Here is a 27,076-nt window from a genome sequence, read left to right as displayed (position 1 = left end):
GTATGTTTAAAATATTATAACTTTTGAACGAATTGAAGGATTTTAATGTTTCCAGAGACAAATAACACGTATTTTAGTGGAGAATATGTAGAAATTCTATTATATATCTATAAGTATTCCATTATTTCAAATAATGATTCTTTAATTTCTTTTGATGGACAATTCGTCTATCAAAGTTGACAAATTTCATCTGGGTCACTCTCCCTGGTCCGTCCTTTTTAATCACTAGAGGAGCCCCCTGGGGCGCTCGCGGGAGTTATCCCTTAACCACGAAGTAAGACGGACCGTGATGCCAGATGAAGAATTTAATTGAAGATTTCCATTCAATCAAGATTTCCGAAGATGGTCAAGAAGATGTTTCACGAGCAGCGGCCAAGGGACAACCCTGGTTTCTTTGAAGACTGAACTTTGAACTTTGAACTGAACAACTCAGAGACTGAACACCTCTGTTACGGAATAACTCCGGAATAAAACTTGAACATCCTATATAATTGATACAAATTTAATTAAATATTAAATGAACATTCCTTATTATGAAATTAAAGAATTATTATTTGAAATAATAGAATACTTGGCAAATAGATCGTTTGAAAATAGTTTATCAAATAAGACAGTGAAAACTATTTTCAAACGATTTATTTGCTAAGTATTCCATTATTTCAAATAATAATTCTTGGCTTATATGTATGTGCCTATACATAGCCTATGAAATGCTGGGCCATCGAGAATCGAAATTGTGTGCCGTGAAGACGGACTTCGGCTGTTCAAGAGCAAGAAGGAAAGATTCCCATTCACGTTCTTTATCGAATTCCCGAAGTTACATGAGGTGCTGACCCAGCGTAACATGTGGCTCATGCGGTAAGATATGTTCGTCGTTACTAATGTCGACGTCGATGCACTCAATTATGCCAGATCTGGCCACGCAGGATGTGGATTTGGATTTGGATACCACCTTTTGGCAAGAGGATTGTGAATATTGTAATTGACTCCACGGTATGTACCCCAGAAACTTTCTAGATGAAGAACTCGTAATAACGGTAACATATTTTTAAATTAAACATTATATTTGTGAATTGAAAATAAAACAATTTTATCAATTTTACGAGGAAAAAAACGATGTACTTAAATAAAATACGGAACAAAAACTGAAAATTGCACTTTTGCACAATTAAAACAGCTTAAGTTTAAATTACATATAATGAATATATATGTATATGTGTAACTATTTTTACATTCATAATACAAAAAGTACATAAACATAAACATATATTCGTATATTAGGTATTTATAGGACTAATGACAGTGTTGTCAAATTTATCATGTTTCGGGTGGTAGGTACCAAAGTAGGCTATGCAAAGTCTGAGAATTTTATTCGATGTTGGGAATACATTGGGATCTGTACCGGATTATATTTTGCTACTTAAAACTTTCGCTTGTGAGTTGTACCCACACTAAACGTTTTGAAAAATTAATATTTAAAACGAAAGAATATTCATCTTTCGGCTTCAAAATAAGTTTTTTTAGGTGAAAAATTTGAAAATGTGGTTTCTTTTGAGGAAAAGACAATAGGTTAGGAACCATTGACAATGGAAATTTTATTTAAGGACAATTGTTATACTTGAATTCTTTTCATACGCGTAGTAAAAGAGATTGCGGAAAATCGAACTACTCATTTTCGTTTAATTGTCGTTGAATCTTGATGATGCAATACCGTTCATATATCCAAAGAATCTTTCCATCTGAAAAACACAAATTATTTAAAAGTTATTTGTAAATGTGTTACTATTACGTTTTTCAATGATAATGGTTTACTATTATTAATAGATCAGATTTTATTATTGTACTGGTGTAAATGTAATTATATAGTGTTCGGCTACCATTAGTCATTGTTCGAGGAGGTAATTCTACAGACGAAAATAAAATGAGAACCAATTACCGATGTATTCGATTAATATCAAATGTAATCGATGTAATCGAAAAATATCGATTTAATTGCTTCGAACGCGCTTGTAAACGCTGAGAAAGCATTTTTTAAAAGATATAAGAACAAGTTTCTGTAAGCACATTGTCGAGATGCGTTTTAAGTGTTTATTTAAAGCAAGATAAACAGAGAATATTATTTATGGGGTGACCTGATATAAGAAAGTATGCGATCTTTACAAAAGTATTAAATTCAGGAGGAGGAAATTTGTACTTACAGGTAAATTCGAATTCGAACGCCCGAAACGTAAGCGTAAAGAAGGCGATCGTTGTGATTTGCGGATCATTAAATGTTCGAAAGGAACCTTGCCAAATACAGTATCGTCGAAAGTACTACGATGCATTAGAAATTTGTAAAGCTCTTGGATATTCTCTTCTGGTATTTTTTCCGGTATTTCATCTGTAAAGATCATACACGAATAAACGAAACAATTAAAAAATAAAAGTTTAATTGCAACTAATTTTTACATAAGCGAGTTACATGAAACCTAAATATCGTCAACTTGTTGACTATGGTGGTCCTTAGCTACAAGGGTCAAAATTTTTTTTTTTAGTTTTTTTTTTACGCACCCCCCATAGATTGTGACACTTGACGAAGAAATCACTTATGCCAAATTTTAGCGTGTATTTGTATCGTGTTATTCTAAATTTATTAACCGATATTTTTTGGTGAAATTATAATTCCTTTAGAGTAAAATAATAACATTACGTGTGCAAACACGGTCCACGGTTTACGTGTCACTGATACAGAACACACGTAAACAATGGGAGGATGTTGTTTCAATTATTTAAAAATTGTTTTATTTATTCGCAGATTAATTGATAATTATATAAATACCTCCATAGTCTTTGTATCTTTCAACACCGACAGCAAAGCCAATGATAACGAATAGCAACATAGATTTTACATAGAGTTTACTCCACATCTTATTAACGTTTTCTGAAAATAAAATGATATATTAAATTCGTGATCAATTACTATTAAAACGTGTCTGATTAATTTTAATTAAGTATGCATAACTATTTAAGTAAATAGTCGTACGATACTATTGGTTTTTATACAGTAAATACTTAAATACTTGAACATTTTGATGCACATTTAATAACATTATAGATGAAATACAATATCATTTACATGACCACCAGAATTGTGTTTGGTAAAGTGAATGCGATAAATTTAATTTTCGATGACTCTGTGTGCATGGACCAGGCTGTATCTTAATAATAACGCGACGAAACTTACTTTGAGATCGTTAACAGTTTGTTGAAATAAACAAGAGTCAACTGTTCGTCCTTTATTAACGTTTCCTGTATTTAAAATAAATTTTAAACGAGTGTCCTCGTATTATTCGCTTTAAGTTGTGACAACCCCATGTTACAATCTATCGATCAGTAACTCATTTACCCAAGGAAAGCAGATTAATCATTCTGCAAATTTAATATCGAGTCAACATATGGATGTTATCGAATGTGTTCATGTAATTGCCCTTTATTTTTACCGGGAATGTCGAGTCTCTCGTTTTGCAAGTTTGAACACTTTTCGACCAACTTCTTAGTTTCTCACGAAGAACACAGTATAATCATGATTTGTCAAATTATATTAGTTCATACAATAATGTGCAATTATTTAGATAATGTAATTAAACTTTATAGCGTAGGACCAACAATTCCATTTATTTATTTATAAATTATAAATACTATTTATGCATTTGAGGCTGTTTTATAATGGCTACAATGGTGGCATCAATCTTTTATTTTAATTTTGCTTATAAATTGTTTACGAGAGGGCGAAAATAATGTTAAGTTGCCTTTAAAAAAAATATTGTTTAAATATTTAAATTACCCAATATCAAACAAAACTGCATTCTATTATTGTTATTTATCACTGATATTTTGGTATATCGATATCTAAGCAAAACTTGTTTTGAAAAATTGAAAAAAATATTCTTTGTTAAATATAAATTACCTTGTGCATTGCCTTTGATGCTGTAAATTTGAGTAAATGAGTTCGTATGCGAAAGAAAGTGAATACTTTTGTAAAATTAGCACAAGCTTTTCAACGCGATACAATTTGTGTAGAAATAGATTCGTATCGAACAGAGTAAAGTTACATATTAAAGCAATTCAGTGCACTGGATTCTGTTTCTATTGTGTATGTAACGCGGCAGGTATTTAACAATAAGGGACGGCTGAGTAGTTTTCATATTGTTCGGCAATGAGTTTCATAGAACATATTCACGGTGTTCAAAATTTAAACGCTATTGTATTACAATTTTCAATTATCAATTTCAATTCTCAAATATACATTAATGATTTAAAAACAAGAGTTTACGAAGGATTTGATCACGTATCGAAACAATTAAACTACTTATCGATGATAAAAAAATTTAATTTCAATAGATTTTGAAGCGGTATATCTGTATTATTTATTTTTAATCCTATTGGTATCAAGTAACTATTTGAACTTTAATTTATCGAAATAAATAAACCAGAAATAAAAAAACATTTTTGTAACTATTTACTGGTACGAACTTTATTATACATAAACCAGTAATTACAACTCGAAGATTATACCTGAGAAAAGGCAAAAACAAAAATTTTTCGCTTCTCCAATCGTTGATTAACCGTCGAAGAACTTTAGATCTCTATTTTTCTACATTTGTACACGATAAGTGTAATCTGCTGTAACGCAGTAATATATTTGTAATTATATTTCTAACATAACTAAAAGACAACGGTATAGACCTAATAATAATATGGATTTCATTTTACATCTTGTTCCACGCCTATGCTCTATTAATCGGTAACAGTTCGCATATTTCTTTCGGTTGTAATAAAATGTATTTAAAAATATCGGTAACATATTTATCGCGCTACTTTAAATTAAATTATTTAATTCTCACTGTTAATCGTTGAACTTTATCAACTATAAGCATAATTTGTAATCGTGTTTAAGAGCGATTGAGAAACGGATTTAAGAGATTTAAACATACCAATAAAAAGATTTCAATTAATACACGCTCTCTATAGTTTTAAAAATGTTATTTTACGAAAATATTTGTATCTCGAGTTAGAATAGTTTCACAATTACGCGTGGTTTTTTTATTCCAAAATAGACTATGTTTAGAAATGAAAATAAATTGCAAATTACCGGGCGGAAGAACACACGTTCGCTTATCCTTTAAATTTGTACTTTTCGAGCATCGCATATTTCTTAAATAATCACAATTTTACGAACGAAAACCACATAACACGGTGCAGATTATGAAATTACGTAAATCTCATGACCGCAAAATTTAAACTAAATTTAACGAAATTGACAAACTTACCTTATGCTAGAGACCAAGATCAAAGGGCTTCCAACAAGCTGATGAAATTACTTTCTCGACGAAGTGCAATCTTGAAAATTGTACGAGTCGCGCGATACGAGGGTAACGATGAGAAGTGAGACAGTATCGAAGGTATCTTCAGATATATATATATTTATATGTATATACATATATACACGTATATACGTACGTGCATGTATGTGTAGTTTGTGTAGGGGATGCGAGGATTTTCATGGGGTAGGGGAATGTGGACGAAAGCACACAAGTAACTGCTTGAAAACAACCACGCGATCTCGTGCGCAAGCGTACTTCTCCCTCATCTTCCTCTTTCGCTTTCCTACACCCCTTTGCTCAAATACAGTTACTCCCACTCATTATACGAATGTTTATCCTTTATGTCAATAACTAACATATTCACGGTTGTTCAATAACAGTGATTTTGTTTTCATGCTTTCCCTAAATTCTTTCCTGACTTTCCACAATGTGCTACGTGAGGTAGTAACATTCTTCCTCGATGTAAACATTTTTTGAAAATATCTTAAGAACTAATCATTTTTTTGCCACTGTGCCAAATAATTTCTTACCTAGAATGAAAAGAGGAATCGATATGTGCAACCAAAAATATGCATACTTTAAAAAATTATGCAATTTTTAAAAAAGAACCGAGATCCTACCAATGTAGCGCTCTTCGAGCCATTTATCTTTCCCCTTTGACATTTTTTTTTTTAAATGCATCGATAACGGAGTCACGGCTTGAAAATTTATTTAATTTTCTAATTAAATTCTTGAGAAATTGTAATTTCATGTCTTTTGTTTAAGTATTTTTAACAATACATAAAATCATAATAATTCTTTTGTATTATTAAGAATTAATGTAAAGATTTCTTTGAAATTTCGTAGAATTTGAACTATTGGAAAATATCGATATTTCTCTGCATCTAATAAATAAGATATAATGATCAAGATATGTTGGAATTTGTATTTACTTTTTTATCTCAATGTATATTGTTACTGTGTACACCGATTATTACTAGAGTAAATGTGTTTATTCAGACATTGAGAGCCCCAAGATGCTCGAGTGGACATTAACGTTAGCATTAAAATGTAATTCAATACGCTATTGTACTTTTTACGTACGATGCTCGATATCGATTTCTTTTTTCGGTCATTTTCTTCGCTTATGAAAGAATAATGATGTCGCTTACATTAAGCATCAGTAAAATACATTTATACAATCTAATTTTATATTAATACACGATAATAGATAGAGTTCAGAATTGTATAAATGCACGAATAAATATAATTATGTACAAAAGAGTCGTTTTGTAGGAATATGGTGTATCACTTTCAAAGTAAATAATAGATTTCTATTTTCATTTATACTGTTATGTATTTTTCAATGGTATGAGTTTTCTGTTTTTTAACAACATTATAGACAATAAAAATAAGAAATATGTTTCAAATAAAGGCATAGATAAAATCACGAAAGCATTCAGGGTGTTCTAGCTAATTTGAGCATCTTAAATATTTCATTTGTTCAAGCGATAAGAAAATATGTTGAAGGAAAACATTATGTATATAAGTTGCTTTAGTATTGTTACAAAATATTATATTTGCCATAAATCATCACATTTAATCATTTTAATAAACGGTATATACATATTTTTTAAATAATGTGACATACGATAAAAGTAATAAAATATAGAATATCTTGATTGCATATCAAGTATGCTGTTCGCTTAATACGATTTCTATTAGTTCACCTCAATGTTTGACTTTGATATTTCACATCTGTTTAAAAACTTTACGTATCATGATTTTATCGACTGGGTATGTTTTCGTAAAATTCATCACCATTTATTAAACTTCAGTTTTTCTATTCTATTCTATTTTTGTTTAAAATTTTTTTAAAATGCTTCAATCTACATTTGACCATTTTAATTTTACGGATAAACTTGTTGATGTACCGAGTCACTTCCGATTTCGATGATTATGAAATATATTATGAAGGATAGTATTTTGAACAACTTTTTATATGCATAGTGCACAATTGATGTATTTATTAAACATTTTCAAATACAATTATCTAACAAATTGTCGATTGTCCTTTTGATGTTTTTTCTTTTGTTGAAATATCATTCTGCGCTGCGGTTGTTTCTCCGAATTTGGATTGTTCATACTTTTGAAATATCCATAACCACCTCCGCCTAATCTTTTTCGTGGTCGTGAATTTTTGCTTAGTCCCACTTCTACGATAAAAGATTGTTAAGGAAATATTGTGGGAAAGCTGAATAATATAAATTATGAGAAATAAAATTCTTGAAAGCTTAATAATTAATAAAGCTATAAAAATATATTAAGATAAAGATTAAGAGTTCACTTAAGGGTTAAAATTAAACAACAAAAAGTAATATAGTATTAGACTTCTAATATATATAATTCTAAAAAGGATACTCAGATCCATGGCTGGTGGTACGACGAATCCAAAAGATTTCGCAACTTTTGCCAAGTCCAAAGTTTCAATGTCGAAAATTTGTTTCAAATGGTGAGAATCATATGCCCTTACGTATGCTTTAAATGCTTCTTTCGCCGACATATTTAAAAAGTAGTTTTTCGAAATCAACTTTTCAAGCTAAAAATATAGAAATCTGTTGTGTATCATTGGAAACAATGTAAACAGAATTTTTAATTTTTTTAATTTTTCGTAGCTGCTTTATGTTACTTCTAACTGCAGTTTTATTCCCCGTGACTAATATAATAATCAAATGAGCAAAAAATCTCGTCGAACCTCAAAACAGTCCTCAAAAATACAGATAGTATCCCTATTAGTTGTCCCATAAATTGTATAAATTTTTAGTTTAAAAGAATAACAATTAAAAATTCACCTGCAATTGAATATCAGCAATCTTATTCCATGAAAAATCAAATTCGTTTACTGGTACTCTAGCTTGTTTAAGGTAACGAAGGAAACCAAGTTCTTCTGGTCTTAAAATTAATAAGGCATGACCACTGCTACCTTCCCCTCGAGCTGTTCTACCAACGCGATGAATATATTCCTAAAATATTATTTAGTTTTTTAATTTATGCAGTTTTTTAAATGGCGATATAGTACTGACAATTTACCTTAGGATCATCTGGTGGATCATATTGCACAATCCAATCAACAGCTGGTATGTCAAGACCTCGTGCAGCTACATCGGTGCAGAGTAGTGTACCAGACGAAGCGTTACAAAATTGAAAAAATGTTGTTGTTCTTTTTGTTTGTTTTTGTTTTCCCTGTTGTTTAATTAAAAAATTTAATATACACCTACATGTTTTATTACCAACCATATACGTTTTATATTATATAATCATACATGAATACTTAATACTGGTAAATCAATGTAGTTCAAAAGTTCATGGTGATATTTAACCGACATGCAAGAACTGAAGAAAACCATAACTTTTTTCTTCCTATTCTTTTTTAAAAAGGTAAATAGAAGTAGGAATCTCTTCTCACTAGGGCTAACTACATAACCCTGTTCTAAACCTTCTACTGTTGCTTTTTCTTTGTCATCATCAACGCCAACATAAACTGGTTCTTTTTTTAAAGCTAAAGTCGTTAACATTTCTGTTTTTTTTGTTTGTGTTGCACTAAATAACATTGTTTGCCTCTTTTCTGTAAATATAGTACATTACGTTACAATTTAGATTGATACTGCCTTTTATTAATTGTTTTGTTATATGTATTTGAAATTTAGAAGATGCACTAACTTGGCAAGATATTAATAATTTGCTTAATTTCTTCTTCAAACCCTATATCTAAAATACGATCAGCTTCATCAATAATGAGACACTGAAGATTTTTGTACAAAAAGTCTGGAGTATTTTGCAAATGATCTAATAATCTACCAGGTGTAGTTACAATAATATTAATTCCTTTTGCAAGTTTTTGAGCTTCTGTCTGTCTGTTAGCACCACCCATTAGTAAACCATAGGTATGAAAATGATATTTCATCAATTCCTTTAAAACTCCAAATGTTTGCATGGACAATTCTCGTGTTGGAGATATAATAATACAACCTGTGCCTATAAATAAAAATGTTATAATATAAATTAAAAGTGTTTTATCTATATTAATTACATACCATTACGGGGCATAAATTTTAGTTTATATATTAGTTCAATGGCTGGTATCAAGAATGCTAAAGTTTTCCCAGATCCTGTTTTTGCAGATCCCACCAAGTCTCTGCCTTGTAATAACGGTGGAATAGATTTTGCTTGTATCTCTGTCATGTTTTCAAAACCCATATCTTTTATTGCTTTTAATGTATTTTCACATACTGTATCCTCTAATACTTTGAAACTTGTATCATTTGTTACATGTAATCCTACTTCTGATCCAGGTACTACAAAGTAAGTTTAATTGAACATATGTACAATATTATTTAACACAATAATGTATTATTCTACTTATATTCTACTACTGCACTTACAATTTACAGCTACATTATCAACATTATGTTCTTTTGATATAGGATGTTCATTTATTGATGTATCATCTACTTTTAATTTCTTATCATTATTCATTTTTCTTTTCTTGTCTGTAACATGGTAAAAGCACATGATTTAGGAACTCTAGAAACACTTTACGAACACAAGTTTTGATTAAGTTCATATTTACATTATATTTCTCTGTTAATTAATCGTTACAGATATTTTATTTGTGTCATATTAATACTCAGTATATTACTTTCAAAGATAATAAAATATATTTTTAGTTTATGAAGACTTCCTTGACTCACTCTATATTCATAGCACAAATAAACAATTGTTCCGACTTACTTTTTAATGGTTCATCTTCTATCCAATGTTGTTCAGATGCATTTGATAATTCTTCACTATTTTTCGTAATATTATGTTCTGAATCCTCAATTGCAGTTTCATCTTTCGTTACTATACAAAGTAATAATAATTCAAATTAATAACTTCATTGAAAAATAAGATAAAATACAAGAAACAGTTAATCACATTCTAAACATACAGTTACCATCTTGTACTTGTATTTCCCGTTTTTTTAATATTTCAAGTTTCCTTTTTTCACGTTTTTTAATTTTTCGCATCAACACTTTATCCGGCACCGACATTTTTATATAATAAATGAAGATTTAAATATTCAACTAAACTTAATACATTCTTTTGCGAATCACCTTTCAACCATGTGGTCAATGTGGAGTTTCGGGAAGTCGACAAAGGCAAACTGACACAAGCTCTCTTTCTCGATTCTCCGAAGCTACCCGAAATAATTTCGGACCGCCTCGTGGGAATCGGAGAGCCGCCCAAATTTGCGTTGAATAGTTCGTTATTTTCAACGATAGATGGCGCTTATTTTTCGACCTCAAACCCTCTGGTGCTAAAACGTCCAAGTTTGTCGTGGAATAGTTCGTTGCCTTCAACGCTAGATGGCGCTTATTTATCGACCTCAGGCCCTCTGGTGTTAAAACGCCCAAGTTTGTCGTGGAATAGTTCGTTGCCTTCAACGCTAGATGGCGCTTATTTACCGACCTCAGGCCCTCTGGTGCTAAAACGCCCAAGTTTGTCAAGAAATCCATCTAGCGTGGAGGATACGAACTATTCCACGACAAACTTGGGCGTTTTAACACCAGGGGGCCTGAGGTCGTTAAATAAGCGCCATCTAGCGTTGAAAATAACGAACTATTCCACGATAAACTTGGGCATTTTACCATCTGGATTTCCAAAGTGCCCGGAACATTTTTAATATGCTGGCGGCCTTGTGAAGAGGTGGCATGTATCTTATAGCTAAGGAAATAATAGGGAGAGGAAAAGAAAGGTAAAAATGATGAGAACACATAGAATTCTTTAAAATTATGTCATTTATTATCATAGATTTACATTATACAAAGCTTCAATACATATACATATGTATATGCCTATGTAGCTCGAAACGTAAAAATGCCTGGGCAATCGAGATTCGAAATTGTATTCCATTGATGCGAGAACGGCAGCTGTTCAAGAGCAAGAAGGAAAGGCTCCCATTTACGTTCTTTATCGATCTTCCGAAGTTGCGTGAAGCGCTGATCACACGTAAGATGTGACTCGTACGGTAGGCGGTAGGATATATCGGCTTTTCCCACCACTCAGGTAAACGCTAAGGAAATTCGTCGTTACTAGCGTCGTCGTCGATGCCTTCAATTATGCCAACATCCAAATCTGGCCACACTGAGCCACGCTGTCACAAACCCCGAAGGGGGTCGTCTGCTTTCTCCAATTTAATAAGAGAGGACGCTAGAAATAAATGGGCCTTGTTTCAAACATGGGAAATACGAGTGGACTCTTCGTTATTAATATATTCGGGAGAGTACGGTTGAAATAAATCGGACGCCTGAATATTAGAGTGTTGAATCCGCATGTATGTCAATTAATTCGTTGTTAGCCGTTTGGAGTTAACAAAGAATAATTGAGTCCTACATACAACCAAACCAAAATACAGCTAACAAAAGTTTATTCCTGAATTTTCCCGAAATCTCCCTACAACAGATTATTAAAACCACACTCATGTTTTTTTAATGAGAGCAACTATAATTCTTTTTATTACTATGTTTAAATTTTATGAAAATCATAATTGATAGAAGACATTTAGATTTTTCCTATTATTATTATTATTATATTATGTCCATCTCATTATTTTATGGTAATTTCCATAAATATTGTGTAAAAAATACATTTTGACATTTTTATTAATGATAAACATTAATTTCATGCAAGCTACTGATTAGAATCAAGGTTACTAAGAAATTACGACTTGTATTTAAAGTGCACATATATACATTTTGTTTACAATTGTAAATACGCACATTAAAATCGCATGTATAAATACATAGCTGATTTTATTATTATGTTCGTACATCTCTATAAAATGTTTAAAATCCAAAATTAACATTTTTTCAAACAATTTTTATCAAGTTGAGGTAGTGTTTCTTAAACCAATTACTGTTACATACATTTGATGGTGAAAAGAATCAATACAATTTTAATACAAAGTTTATCATGTGTAATGTTTACTACATACAATAATAAGTTATGAATACAAATAATTTCTATATTTATTTATATGTACACTTATAAATAAAATTTGAATGTTACACTATTTATTCGTTGTTGAAGAAACTTTTTCATAATGTTTTAAATTTAAGTAACACTGACTCAGTACATTTTGTTCTAAGTTTGCAAACAGTTCACATAAAATAATGAAACACTTTTTGGACTACTATAATATGTAATATAGCTTTGAAATTTAGATTCTATTATTTAATTCTGTAATTAAAGGCTTAAAATAGACACCTTAATAATATTAATAATAACGACAATAAAATAATCGATTCACAAATCAATATTATTAATAAATTTTATTTTTAATAAGTTTATAAAGTTCATCAAAATTTGTGCAGATTTAGGGTCTTATATTATTCAAGTTATTGTATTAATATGTACATGCATACAAAATTAAATAAAACAAACATTTATGGATATAACAAAATTAATCTTATAGGAAAATACATATAAGAAAGTGCTTCGTTATTTTGTGCATTCTGTAAAACGTATTTAAAAATAATTATGTATAACGTTTGAAGTTAATAATGAACTTCTATATATTAATTATACATTAAAATATTTCCGCAAAATATTTAATACTGAATTTTAGACTAGATTTTATAGTAACAATAAGTAGACCATTAGGGAAATATGAATATAACAATTTGTCAAGAAACAATATACAAATTTATGTTTTTGAACATAATTACAAATATCCTTGTTATGATGTAAAAAATGTATTATGTAGTACTATAAAATATGGTAAGATCATTGTATAAAACAGAACATTACAAGGGTATAATTATTCTAATAAAAGCAACTGTACATATATTTTCTCAGAAATCTTATCAATGAGTATGAATATATGAGTAGATACCTTTTCTAAATTTGTGTAACTTACATTAAAAAGTATAAATCCCATATTTTATTGCAATAGCATAAGAATGACTTTATTATTTAATAAATATTTTTGTAATGATATTTTTATTCTGTGAAATATCTTTTAATAGAGATTTAAATTTTATTTATTTTTACTAAGTGTTAGTTGTACATAACCAGTGATATTTTACATCATTTACTTTTATACTTCATTATAGCTCCATATTTATTAAATTAGAATAATTTAAACAAAGAGGAGACGAAGATTAGCTAAAAATGTATCTATTTTGATCTCTTTTTATATTGTTCTACAATGACTAGTAATATTCATTATATGAATCTGTGATATATGTATATTAATGCATTTGTTATTGCAATTTTAAAGCAATATAACTTTGTAAAATTTTGAAAATGTATTTATATGTATTAAACATGCCATATAGTTATTTGTATAAATATGTTGAAACAATTTAAATAATTTAAGTTCATTTTTGTCTACATGAAAAAGATTACTTCTGAATATATGAAGTATTAAAAGAATTTCATTTTATTGTATTATAATTGATATATTAATAAACAAAATTCACTGCAGACTAAATTGTTTACCCCCACACAAACAAATTTTATAGAATAAAATCAATTATGAAAACAAAATCTTTAGTATTACAAAAAAGTATAATAAATTCTTAAAATTTGTCTTTTATGAATCATAGTCTACATCACCAAAATACCTAAAGATTTTTTAATGCTAGATGTTTCTGGTAATGAAAGTGCCCATTTTCTTAATCCTGTTAATAAAACTGAACTTGTGACTAAAATTGCTCCTCCTACTGAATAACGGTTTGGTATTTCATTAAAAAATAAAACTTGCCAGAAAAATGCAAAGACTATGTCTGCTGATCTTGCTATTGCAACTGGTCCTGCTTGTTCCATCTGTAAAGCCAATGTTAATAATATTTGACCCCCAAAGCTAAAAAGAGCAAGTGCTACGACTAAGAGTCTATCAGTTCCACACCGAGGTAAGCAAAGTGCACCTATGGCCCAAGATATAGTTATTGTCTGAATTAAGGCAAATGATCCAAAATTTGTCATTATTACTGAAAAATGGAGGCCTTTCAAAGCTCTTAATAAAACATACACATTTGCACCAAATAGTGTTGCTGAGAAAGCTGCTACAGCACCCCACAAATCTGCATGTTCTGTTTTCACATGTCCATCAGAAAGAGACTTTATGGTATGTCCAAAAATAAGTGGTGGACGTGTTATCAGAACTACACCAATCAATGTTAAACAAACTGTAATAACATTAAATATTCCACAAGGCTCCTTTAAGAAGATTCTTGCAAATATAGCTACAAATACAGGAACAGAAAAAACTACAACAGATGCATCGGCTAATGGCATATACCTGAATGCATAAAAACTTAGCATAAGGCCAGTGGTCCCTACAAAACTTCTTAATATTAACATTAGTCTACGTCCCTTTGGAAAAGGATGTTCTCCTTTATATATCACAATTGGTATTGCAGGTAACAATACACCCACAAAACGAAATGCTGCCAATTCCATTGGATTAACCTCTACTAAACTCTTCACAATGACGCTGCATAATGAGAAAAACAATGATGATAACGTTGCCAGTATTAAACCAAGATAAGGACATGATTTACACATTAGAACCGAAAATCGTTTCTGTTTTATTGTCATATTACTTTCAATGTCACTATCAACTAAATGTTGTAATTCAACATGTTCTGACATGTCTGAAAAAGAAAGAGATTAAACTGTTTGAATTTTTGAAAGACATAGTTATATGCAAAAATGATAGTAACAGTAAGTAAGGTTATAAGTCAAAACAATGATTGTATGTTATTTAAATACATTACTGTAATAATTTTAGACAAATAAAAATTAAATAAATATTTTGTTAAAACAGATTCTTAACAGAAAACAATAACAAAAATATGACTAACTAATATGATAACGCATTGTGGAAGTAATTTACTTATTAAACATATTTAAGTAAAAAAATGCTAGTCTTAGCTTCATTAATATTAACAAATATACTCACCGGTAATAACTTTACTAATTAGTTAATCACAGCGTATAGGTTTGTTAATAAAATTATGTAACAATTAGTATAGCGCATTTATAAATGATATGGAAGACTAAATTAGCTTAGGACTTTCGATAAAACATTCTTGTTCATTGCCAGTGACAACGTCCTTTACATCTTTTTAATTGCTAACTATTTTAGTTAAGAAATCACGTTGTCACTTGCGTGAAGTAGGAAACTCGCGACATCACGTCGAAGAGTAGACAGTTTATCTGATAAATATCTGGATGAAAAATTCGATACATGTAAATTTAAAATTACATATTACTTTTGTTATTATATTCTATATATTTTGAGTTTTCCAAAGTATATTTATGAATAAGCACAATTGTCCATTAATTTCATTCATAATATGAGAATAAAAATATTTCATTTTTCTTCAACCACAGCAAACCTAATGTTACTAAGTTACTAGGTTTTGTACAATTAATATAAAAATATTCGAATATTTAATTTCATGAAATAGTGACTATTTGCCCAATGGATGTATGGAAAAAAATATATGAGATGATATGCTAATGTGATATAAATTTTGTTTATTAAATATTGGAAGATTTTTATTTGAAATAATTATGATATTTTGATACATATTGTTGATATAGTTACCGGTATTAATACAAGTTACATTGGTAACCCTTTAATGGTCTTAATTATATTACTCAAGTGATTTTATTTTATGTTTTGCAGTATTCTAATATTTGAAAGGATTATATTATTTAAGAACTAACGAGAATCGACTACTGTTTGTAGCCCTCTGGCGGATAAGTCCTGTAGGTGTTGTCATACTATACTTAACAACGATGCACGAAGTTCCTTCTAAAATGCTGTTATTCATTGATCGAATGTATGAATTTCATAGTGTTCGCAGGTTACAATAAATCAGACAATTTTTCAATTAAAGTTGAATTAAGATTGAAATTGTAGTGTAGTGCGCAAAGACCATTAATCGTGAGATACGGAATCGAGAACTATTTAATGGATCCGACTATCGGTTGGTATCAACCGGAGCAGTTCGGCCCCGCTAAGGATTTTTGGTTACACATTTGGGAAGCTGAGAAAGGTCTTGATATTTTAACGCTGAAGAACGACTCGTCTTCGAATGTGATAGGTGTGAAGCTTCAGCAAGATTTCATAGCATTGGATTCTCTTAATTCTCGTACGGGCGACCGCATGCAACATAACACTTGCAATAGCTATTATAATCCGTCGCGTAGGAAAGGTGATAATCGTGCTAGTACCTACGGCATGAACTACAATTACGATGCCTTAGTTGGCGAATACGGCGGCTGTCCGTGGCGTATACCGAATAAACATTATTCGAAAGGAGTTATTGGGTGAATATTATTTTCGATTGATGATTTATTATTTGTCCTTTGGAAATTAGGCTATTATACTATGAATGATTCGTCCATATGGGCATGGTTAAGGTTATGTATTTTGCATGCTCGTTTACAAATAGGCTATATCAGAATGGTAACTTTGCAATTGACGTTGTTACGAATAAGAACTTATTTTCATTTTCAAAATACAAGAAATATTATTTATCTCAAGTGCATATGATAATTAGATATTTTAAATTTACGTAAAATTGTTCTAATACAATTTTAATGTCTGCTAATATAAGTTTGTAGCGCACGTGGATGTTTATATAATTCGACTATTTATGTTTATATTGACAATATTTGATATTATTCAGAATTGGAAAATACTAAATTGTTTGAAAAAATGTTATATATTTTTGTACAAATAATGTTTAATGCAAAAATATCTTTTTGATATTTTATATTTTTAACAAATTTAATATTAGATATTTTATTTTGCAAGTTTCACAAGTACTATATGAATATATATGAATATAACTTATTTAAAAAAAAAAAATATCAATTACTATGTTAGTTTTATATTAGTTATGCATATTTTTAAATTCTTACATTAACTTATTTTATTTCATTCTTAATATGTGTTTTGTATATTTATTTACAATTTTATATCAATAATTAATTTTTTTTATATTTACTATTTTCTGTATAATAAATAAAGTTTTCATATTTCTTATTAAAATCTTATTTTTAATAAGTAAACGTGTAATAAATTATAAGATATTTGTATTCTTTTTAGTATTTTGAATAATATAAATATGATACCATTTCTTTCTACTAATGTGCAGTTTTATGTTTATATCACAAGTTATGTTGTGACATAACTTGTTACAAATTATTAACATATTAAAATTCATATGTGACTATAAATTAGGATTATCATACTTTTTCAAACAATATTTATGTTATCATATACTATCAATGAATTGTAAAAATTTTACAGTTACCAATATGAAAAATAAGAATATTTAAATTTGTATATTTTTTGCATTATAAATGTTATTAGCATATGTTGCAAATAATTATGGTAATAAAATTATATATTTTCTAAAAATAATTATTTGCAACATAATCAAATTTAACAATAAATAATATATGACAATAAAAAATAATAATTATTATAATCATTTCATTTTAAATCAAAGCAATGAAAATAAATGATTTTTATCATTGTTAAATGATATATGTAGTATGAATAAAAAGTTGATTAATAATTGGTTTCTTTTTTTTAATGTGTAGATTACATGAAGAAATTGAAGATTTTTTTGCTTATATGTGTCCCTCTAATGAAGAACATAGCTTACGAATGCGTGTTGTCAAAAGGATAGAACAAGTAATATATGATCTCTGGCCAGATTCTAAGGTTGAAGTATTTGGCAGCTTTCGCACTGGTTTATATTTACCTACAAGGTACGTATCATTGTACATATTTGAAATAGAATGTATTTAGTAATGTGTTCACATACAAAATATATAGTATTTTATAAATCAGTTTAATTATTACATGTATTAAATTGTGAAAATATTTATGTTATTAATATTTATTGAAAATCGTTTATTACATTATTGAAATAATATTAATTCTTCTTTTACTGTCATAAAATTAATGTAATTAATATTTTATATACACTTTTAAGTGTCATTGATACAATTGATTCTTAGATTTTGTTTTGTCTTTCAGTGATATAGATTTAGTAGTAATAGGAATGTGGATGAATCTTCCATTACGTACTTTGGAACGTGCTTTGTTGGATCAAAATATTGCTGAACCATCATCTATTAAAGTTTTGGACAAAGCTAGTGTTCCCATTGTCAAGTTGACTGATAAAGAAACTGAAATTAAAGTAGACATCAGTTTTAATATGAATAATGGTGTTAAATCTGTAGACTTGATCAATTCTTTTAAGAAACGGTATCCAGTGCTGGAGAAGCTAGTTATGGTATTAAAGCAATTCTTGTTACAAAGAGACCTGAATGAAGTTTTTACTGGTGGAATCTCCTCGTACAGTTTAATACTTATGACTATCAGTTTTTTACAAGTATGTGATTAATAAGTTTCTTTCAAATATACAGTACTTGTATTAGAAATATATTTATTTTATTGTGATAAAATGAAAAATGTAATGCTAAACTTATATTCTATAAAATTAAGTAATTCATAATTCACTTTATGAAAGATTGATTCTCCTATCATATAGAAAAATTTTTATTTCAGTTACATCCCAGGCAAAATGCTTATTGTTCAAATGCTAATCTTGGGGTGTTATTAATAGAATTTTTGGAATTATATGGTAGGAAATTTAATTATGTTAAAACAGGAATTCGTGTAAAAGATGGTGGTACTTACATATCGAAGGAAGAGGTAAATTAAATTGATTTTATAAAAGCTGCACAGTTAATACTAGTACATGAAGTATTTTAAACATTATTTGATAAAAAGTGTATGTTCAATATAGTATAGTATACACATATAATATTCTGTATAGATACTTCTCTAATTTGTGAATTATGTATGTATTAAATAATCTTAATTCAGAGAACTAAAATATACAGTATCTTCACTGTTTTATGCTTGTTATATGAACAATAAAGAAAATGCTATTAATGTTATTTATAATGCATATATATAATTACGTTAATGCACAATAAAGATAATATATGTTATATGATTTAGGTACAACGAGATATGATAGATGGCCATCGACCTTCTCTATTGTGTATAGAAGATCCACTTACGCCTGGAAATGATATTGGTCGTAGTAGTTATGGTGCACTTTATGTAAAAGATGCATTTGATTGGGCTTATTATGTCCTTTCACAAGCAGTTAGTCCTTTAAATATTTTAGTTAATGATGCAAATAAAGTAAGGTGAGATTATTTGTATATATGAAAGTTGTTTACATATTTTATAGTACTATTTTACATGTATTTTTTAAAAACGTATTGTATTTAGTATACTAGGGAGAATAATTCGAGTGACAGATGAAGTGATAGAATATCGTAAGTGGATTAAGGAAACATTCCCATTACCTTTGAATGAAGTAGATTCATTGTCAAGTTCAACTGGATCTGATGCATCAACGCTTTCTGCTCCAGCTAGTGACACGGTACTAAATCATAGTTTATTTATGTATAAAACAACAATTATTATAAATTAATTATATTTTTAACAGATTTTAACACATTTTATATATCGATATATATTGTAATGTGTACTTTTTTATGTTAAAAGGATTCTGAATGTAGTCGTGGTAATTCTCCTAACACTGGTGGAAAAGGTGAAGATAGGAATAAAGAAAGACATGTATATAATAATCAACATACTCATCATCAATCGCAATCCAGGAAACCATATAAAGGAACTGCTCATGGTATGATTATTTTAAATATTTAAATATGCAAATTAGTTTTTAACATAGAGAGAATAACGCATTTAAATATTTAATAGTCTTGAAATATCCCAGTTATTTTTATAATTTTAATATAACAAAATCATTATGGTTTAAATGTAATCTAATAGATATATTACTTTTAATAAAATTATATAGTCATATTTGTTATACTTTCTTCTAAGCAGTCAAAATAACATATATTCATTTATCATAGGTAATCACTATCACAGTTCCAGAGGAAATTATCATCGTGGAATAAATAATAATATAACTGGACAGAGTAAAGCAAAACATTCTCTTTATAGTAATGGAAGTAGTAATAATAGTCACAGTCCAAGTTCGAGACCACAAACCGTAAAACGAAAAAAACAGTGCATTGCACCTCGTGGTACCGGAGATTGTGTACGGTGATGAAACGTGCAAAATAATGTTGGACTTTGTTTGTCATTTAAGTAGCGAGCTCAATATCATAACTGTGTGGTGAAAAGACATTGATTAACTTTCATCGCACAACTAAATTATCCTTTCCACTTTAGCATACAAAGGGGCTCAGTGTCTATAACAGTGAAGAGTTGATAAACTGTGTTTTTTTTTTCTCATAGGGACAAGGAAATGCCCCAAATATAGTTAAGTTCTTCATTTCACCAGAAACATTTTTGTGTTCTGTACGAAAGTTTACATACCAAAGACGTACAGAATTGTAATATAGATTGGTTTAGTTTTACTTCGTCTTTGCATTACTGCACATGTTACAAACAACATTAAAAAATGTGTAATATTTTATTGATTATTGTTTACAAAGTTACAAGCTTATTGCTATCTTTGAATAGTAATTGTGTTCATAACCATGATAAACTCATTGTAATACATTTATATAATACGAACGATATATACAAAGATTATTTACAGTGCAGTTTTCTTAAAGATTTCATGAAGCTGTAAAACAAGCTCTAATAATGATGATAAAGACTTAGTTTTCTATATGGAATTATATTCTTATAACAAAGGGGTGACAGAAAAATTGGTGATATTGGGACTTACCTATTGTAAATATTGTAATATACATTATCGAACATAGAAAAATAAGTCTAAGAGTTACCTACTGAATTTTCTTATTTTGTACGTACCTAAAATAGTGGTTTATTACAATAATTTTATCATTTTAAGACATGGATATTTCTATGCCTATGTGAGAATTATATATTTTTTCTGTAATATGTAAGTCCAGTATTGTGAAAATGTTTTGGTATATTTTTCGGATTTTAATAAAATTATAAGTTCGTGTGCTGGTAATCAACAAATTTTGAATAAAAATATTTTTGAAAATACTAACTCATTGCTGAAAAAAATAATACACTTTAGATTTTTACACTGTGTTCTTTAAAGTCATAATTGTGCATAATAATACTTTACTTTTTATACAGAATTGCTGATTTCGTAAAACTAGTTTGTAAATTTTAGTCTCCCCTGAATAATGATACATTATTTTTATATTATCAAATAATAGTAAGCATACATATGTCATGATCGAATGTAAAATGAATTTAATGCACGAATCAGATATTGCATTTAAACATGTTTATTATAGTAATATTCTGTATTACTTTTTAAAAATTGAGCAATATTTCAAAAATTTTGTATATGACAATACGTAGAAAGGCCTTGATATCACTGAGAACTCCAAATGTTGTACTGTTAAATTATCTTGTATCTAAGTTATTGAACATTACATTCCGTTTCTCAACAAATCAATTTTTGTTCTTCAGATTTAGGAGAAGACATAACTGCGTCTATTATAACGAATGTTTATCAATTAAGAATCTTTGTCCGGATTGCATTTTGTGTTAATTCAAGTTGTAATATATATTCAGGCAGTGTCTCCTATTAAATTGGAGTGCAGAGATAACAATACTACTAGTATTTAATTTCCTTCAAGGTGTATAATATTTTTGCAGTATTCTGTATATTATTGAGTGAAACGTTGTTCATGAATAACATTATAAGCTGTGATTCAATTTTAGAATTAGAATGTCAATTGCTTGTTACAACACATATACATATGTATAATGTGTCTATATATGGATCTATGTATGGCTCTGTAAACACTAAAATGTGGATCTTACATTCTCAAAGCTATGTAATTATTATGGTTGTTATTATTACAACTAACTAGTCTACAAAAATTATTACAAATTTTTTAATTGGGATCAAAGTTTCGTAAAATTTTATTAAATATTTGCGATGTATGCTTGTCTATCTTCAAAACCCACTGAAAAATGTGTAAGTACTGAAAATTTAATAAACAGTGATAACAGGTTTCTTTGTGTCATTGTCATTATTTTGATAGTATTGTATTATAACATAATTATATTTAAAGTTTAACATTTTAGTCTACTAAGTAATAGACTGCTAATTATAATACATATACTAAGGTGATCTTCAGATACAGATAATCGACATTTTTTTCTACATTTTTTAAAGAAACCCCCAAAATCATTCCAATGAAAATTTGTTTAATCAGATAACGGGAAAGAAAATGTGTTATGCAAGTCTTAACATGCAATACTTTATATGTGCAAGTTCTCTGCTGCTCTAAATAGTGTACCGAATTTATCTACCTACTTATTATTAATTTTCTTTCTCGTATTTATTGTATGGACACGATCTTCCTATAACTAACTGAACGAATGGCGTACTCGATTTCAACAGACCTTGCAACTATTTCTTTAAGACCACCCAATCGTGTTCGACCATGTGTATCAGGGTATATCGAAATTACAGATAATTGAAATTTGTCTCCTGAATTTTTTAGTTTTACCCCTAGAATTGTTCCAATGTATGGGAAAATAATTTTTGTAAAATATTAACTCGATCGACTAAAAGAAAGGCGTGCCTGAAGCACGTTTGTCCGTTATCCGATCGAGTTTAAATTGTACAGGAATTTTCCATACCAGTTTCCATACCAGTAGATAGAATGAAGAAAATTAATGCTAGATAGATGGATAAATTTGGTGCACCATTTGGATCCGTACTTATGGAGATTTATATGTTCACACGTTTACTTTATAGACAAAAATACTGTAAAAAATCAAAGTGATTTCACTTTTTCAGTAAATAAAAATTTTCTTCGAAATGTTTACTACTGCAATTTATTGCTATAAAAATACTGAATAGCTTTCGTTCGAAATTTTTTTTATCAAATTAATGTTAATGCCAGAAAAGTTGTGATGATCATTACGATGAACATCCTATATATGTTTAGTATTCAATAAGTAAAATAAACATATAGCCATATTTATCATAAGAATTTACAAAAATTCAATAAAAAATTAATAAAATAAATTTCAACGACAAAGTTTCAGATAAACTGAAAAGAAATGAAGTTAAAAAAAAAAGCAATATTTGTATATATTTATTTTATAAAATGATTTTAAAGATGAAATATTCTTTAAAAAGTAACTCCTTTGAAACTTACCGTCGCGTCGGTTACAGGCAAAATTCTCCGCGCGAACTATCTTTTTAATTCTCTTGGGGTTGTAAGGCCCAATAACCTTCGTGGTATGCGTATCCTTTAGTCGTCACTCACCAAACTAATATTGAATGACTAGTTTAAGAATGTGACTATTTGAGATCACCGATAAGTCGATTTGAGTCGCGATCGAAACGATGTCGCGTACCACCCGCGGAACAATATAGCCTTTCGCTGGTCAACTCGGGCCTAGCGCTTTCGTTTTGACAAAGTGCTCGATTATTTTACAACGAAATTTGCCAGATGAGGAATATTCGAGGAATTTTGCGACGAAGTCACGATACCGTATCTGGTAATATAAAAGAGCGGAAAAACCCGAGTTGATGGAACGAAACACCTTATATCACGTAATATTTATTATTTTTATTTTCAATTTACTTAGTGTATACATGTTATGAATAAAAACTTATTGATTTTAATAGCAGCACTTAATTTATTCGATTTTTCATTAAATGCATACAGAAAATTTGGATTAAATAAGTGTTACCATATAATATATTATTTTATACTATATTTTGAACAAAATTACTTAAATTTATTGTTCAGAACTGATTCCTGTGATAGGATTGACATCAAGTAATTTCATACGTTCCATTTGAGCAAGTCTGTGTTCCTCATCAAATGTTACTGGTAATGGTGGATATGCTGTAAAATTTGAAATAATTTGTATTATATGTAATATTGTATGTTCTTAAAAATTCTTGCTCTATTTTATTTGTCAATTTTCTAGTTTAACTTTAAATTTTAAGCTTTCAATTTGCTATTTTAAATTTGTATGTATTGTTTTTTAGTATACAGGATATTCGAAGAATCGTGGTATAACTTGTAAGAGAGTGATTCCTTACATAAAACTGAGCCAAAAGTATAGTATAAAATTTTTTTTATTTCATTTGTTTACTTCATTTCCAACAAAATCGAGTTTGAAAATTCGTTAGGTACGCGTGCACTACACACACTCTACTTCGTTTGTTCGCACTGCTGCTTTTGTACTTATAAATAATATCAATCGCGATATGATATAATATTAACAAATAATAAGTTATATTAATCAACTGCAGCCAAAGCATTACCATTGGAACCATTGAAAGCTCCTAATGCATGGATCATATCCGTGTATTCACGATTAATATACTTGACCTTGACCATAATGAAATAAGACAACTTTAAGTCTAGAACCTTCGACATTGTTTATAAATAAAAGCAGCAGTGGAGGTTGTAAGCCAGGCTAGGCAAATGAAGTAGACTGTGTGTAAGTGCATGTGTACCTAATGAATTTTCAAACTCGACTTTCTTGAAAATAAAGCTCTGTATTATAAAATTTTATTTTATATTTTTCACTAAGTTTTATGTGAGGAATTACTCTCCTGCCGATTGTACCACGTTTTTTTGAATACCTTGTACATCCAAGTTAAATATGTTAATATTACTAACATTCACTATATCTTAATAAAATTTAAACATAAATGATTAATACAGAAAATACATTTTTAAAATCTGTAATAAAATTGAAATACCATAGATTTTAAGAAACATGAGTATCCAAATACTGAGGGCCACACCCATAAGTGTTACACCAACTTCTCCTTTCCATTCACCTGTTGGGGCTTGTATTTCAGCAAGTGTCTGACGAAAACTATTACGATATATTGTTTTCTTTTCTTCGATTGATAATTTCTTCCAATCTCCTTTCTCCTTTTCCCTTAATGCCTATGCAAGAGTAATATCAAGATAATAAACTTCATTGTATTAAAGTAATTTTAATCAAATGTTATAACTGTAATAACTATATAATATGATTACATGTAAAGAATTGATTTCTTAAAGGGAAATTTGATTAATTACACACACAAAGGAACTGCAACAAAGTATTTGCACTGACCTCAAATATAAGCAAGTATAGAACCAAAAGGTATTAGATTTATGCTTGTTTATAAGAACAATTAATACTTTATGAGATATAACATAAATTTATTAGAATTATTTTACCATGACATCTGGAGTGTTAGCTTTGAAACGAATTGCAGGCATAGGAAAGTCAAGCCTATCCATATAAGATGCCTCTCCATTATATCCACAGCCTACTATATCCCTATTACCAATTTTATCTGGAATTGCTACACCAGCTGACATTCCACGTGTGTAAATTGGAATATTTTGACGTAAGTATGGAAGGAACAACTTACTGGTCATTGTGTACTGAAATAATATACAAATTTAAATATACTGTCTAATTTTCTATCTTATAGAAATGTTGTGTAAATAAAAATAATAAAGTATTACAGTAAAGTTAATCCATAAATTTCATATATTTATAATACAAGACATTGAGTTAATGATTTGTATGCTTGTATACAAATTTTATACGATTTAATTTACTAAAATGAATTTTATTACAAATTAATACAAAATTATGCTTGAAATGAAAAAAGATTGAAACTTTAATTAAAATCCATGAATATGTGTAACTCTTCATATAATTAAAAAAATGGGTTCAATTGTTGAACATTTAATATATTTATTTTGTTTCATGAAAATATTTAATTTTTAGATAATGTTACGTAGTAATTGCAGAGTACATTTAGTGGTTACCTAACAGAATGTACTTCATAAAAAATATTTAAAATACAGACACTTATAAAAAATATATAGATTAATTAGGGTTAATATTTAACTGTCTAATGAATATATTAATACTTACTGCTGATGCATAGAATTAATGAAATAATATAACGTATAAAAACTTACTGTCCTTACAGATACCGATCCAATGTAAAGTAAAATGGCTGTGGCTCATACGAGATAGTACGATCAGTACCTCTAGGTGACAATGTTGACAGTAGTTGGCGGTAGCAGTCAATGCATTTACATTTCACAAGTATCCAATCGACAATGAGGTATGGAACAGGACATCTAATGCATTTTTCCAACCGCGATTTGTAAAGTGTATCTGTAAAGTACTTAGTATTTTGTTGTTAAATAATTTTTAAATAAAACAATATAAATATATATTTTTTTACCAATGGTTTCTTCAATATTTTTAATTATATGTGGAATATAACATCGATTAAATGGTCATCTCCAATTGCTGTATAAATGCGTGTTTTTTTAGCTAAACTTTTTCTAATATTTTTACATATTTATTTCTTGTATTATTTGTTAAATTTCTTGTCAAATATTTTTTCTCATTGTGATCGGCTTCTTTGTGTAGATCAAATAGTTACTAAAGAAAAAAATCTGAAGATGTAATTCATCCAGAAAATATTTCTTTCAAAATTTAAATCATAGCACGTGCTGTGTACGATGTCATCTTGTTGTTTAATTATGACCACTTTATTACCAATTTATTGTGCATTGATGTATTTCCTTCTAAATGTTGTAAA

General features: G+C 28.8%; 5 protein-coding genes across 6 annotated transcripts; 1 reads left to right on the top strand and 4 right to left on the bottom strand.

Annotated features, from left to right (window-relative positions):
* Positions 1-1,532: 1,532 nt before the first annotated feature.
* On the bottom strand, positions 1,533-5,425 carry LOC143352108 (short neuropeptide F). Its single transcript, XM_076784374.1, has 4 exons — positions 5,310-5,425; positions 2,819-2,920; positions 2,199-2,380; positions 1,533-1,739 (listed from the first exon to the last, which is right to left on the bottom strand). The coding sequence occupies exons 2-4, from the start codon at positions 2,904-2,906 to the stop codon at positions 1,680-1,682; spliced, it is 330 nt and encodes a 109-aa protein (XP_076640489.1). The 5' UTR covers positions 2,907-2,920; positions 5,310-5,425; the 3' UTR covers positions 1,533-1,679.
* A 1,927-nt stretch (positions 5,426-7,352) lies between these two features.
* Pit (probable ATP-dependent RNA helicase pitchoune) lies at positions 7,353-10,569 on the bottom strand. 2 transcript variants are annotated; one of them, XM_076771263.1, is made up of 10 exons: positions 10,339-10,569; positions 10,134-10,244; positions 9,785-9,892; positions 9,437-9,697; positions 9,063-9,377; positions 8,666-8,967; positions 8,433-8,585; positions 8,195-8,365; positions 7,764-7,941; positions 7,353-7,558 (listed from the first exon to the last, which is right to left on the bottom strand). In XM_076771263.1, the coding sequence occupies exons 1-10, from the start codon at positions 10,433-10,435 to the stop codon at positions 7,392-7,394; spliced, it is 1,863 nt and encodes a 620-aa protein (XP_076627378.1). In that variant the 5' UTR covers positions 10,436-10,569; the 3' UTR covers positions 7,353-7,391. The 2 variants fall into 2 exon arrangements, with proteins under 2 accessions (XP_076627378.1, XP_076627295.1); XM_076771180.1 differs by having other exon boundaries at positions 10,333-10,568.
* A 2,323-nt stretch (positions 10,570-12,892) lies between these two features.
* Positions 12,893-15,775, bottom strand: LOC143347243 (solute carrier family 35 member G1). Its single transcript, XM_076776308.1, has 2 exons — positions 15,352-15,775; positions 12,893-15,043 (listed from the first exon to the last, which is right to left on the bottom strand). The coding sequence occupies exon 2, from the start codon at positions 15,039-15,041 to the stop codon at positions 13,995-13,997; it is 1,047 nt and encodes a 348-aa protein (XP_076632423.1). The 5' UTR covers positions 15,042-15,043; positions 15,352-15,775; the 3' UTR covers positions 12,893-13,994.
* A 464-nt stretch (positions 15,776-16,239) lies between these two features.
* On the top strand, positions 16,240-22,569 carry LOC143342088 (terminal nucleotidyltransferase 4B). The gene is made up of 8 exons (XM_076765575.1): positions 16,240-16,730; positions 18,015-18,185; positions 18,457-18,814; positions 18,991-19,137; positions 19,450-19,643; positions 19,729-19,882; positions 20,008-20,146; positions 20,382-22,569. Exons 1-8 carry the CDS (start codon positions 16,372-16,374, stop codon positions 20,576-20,578), a joined length of 1,719 nt encoding a protein of 572 aa, XP_076621690.1. The 5' UTR covers positions 16,240-16,371; the 3' UTR covers positions 20,579-22,569.
* Positions 22,570-24,102: 1,533 nt separating this feature from the next.
* Positions 24,103-26,586, bottom strand: LOC143344025 (cytochrome c oxidase subunit 4 isoform 1, mitochondrial). The gene is made up of 4 exons (XM_076769610.1): positions 26,442-26,586; positions 25,683-25,892; positions 25,211-25,403; positions 24,103-24,341 (listed from the first exon to the last, which is right to left on the bottom strand). Exons 2-4 carry the CDS (start codon positions 25,884-25,886, stop codon positions 24,232-24,234), a joined length of 507 nt encoding a protein of 168 aa, XP_076625725.1. The 5' UTR covers positions 25,887-25,892; positions 26,442-26,586; the 3' UTR covers positions 24,103-24,231.
* Positions 26,587-27,076: the final 490 nt, after the last annotated feature.

Source organism: Colletes latitarsis, chromosome 1, assembly GCF_051014445.1.
Source record: "Colletes latitarsis isolate SP2378_abdomen chromosome 1, iyColLati1, whole genome shotgun sequence".
Lineage (NCBI taxonomy): Eukaryota > Metazoa > Arthropoda > Insecta > Hymenoptera > Colletidae > Colletes > Colletes latitarsis.
The sequence above is the reverse complement of the archived record's forward strand: the minus strand, read 5'-3'. Positions and strand labels throughout refer to the sequence as shown.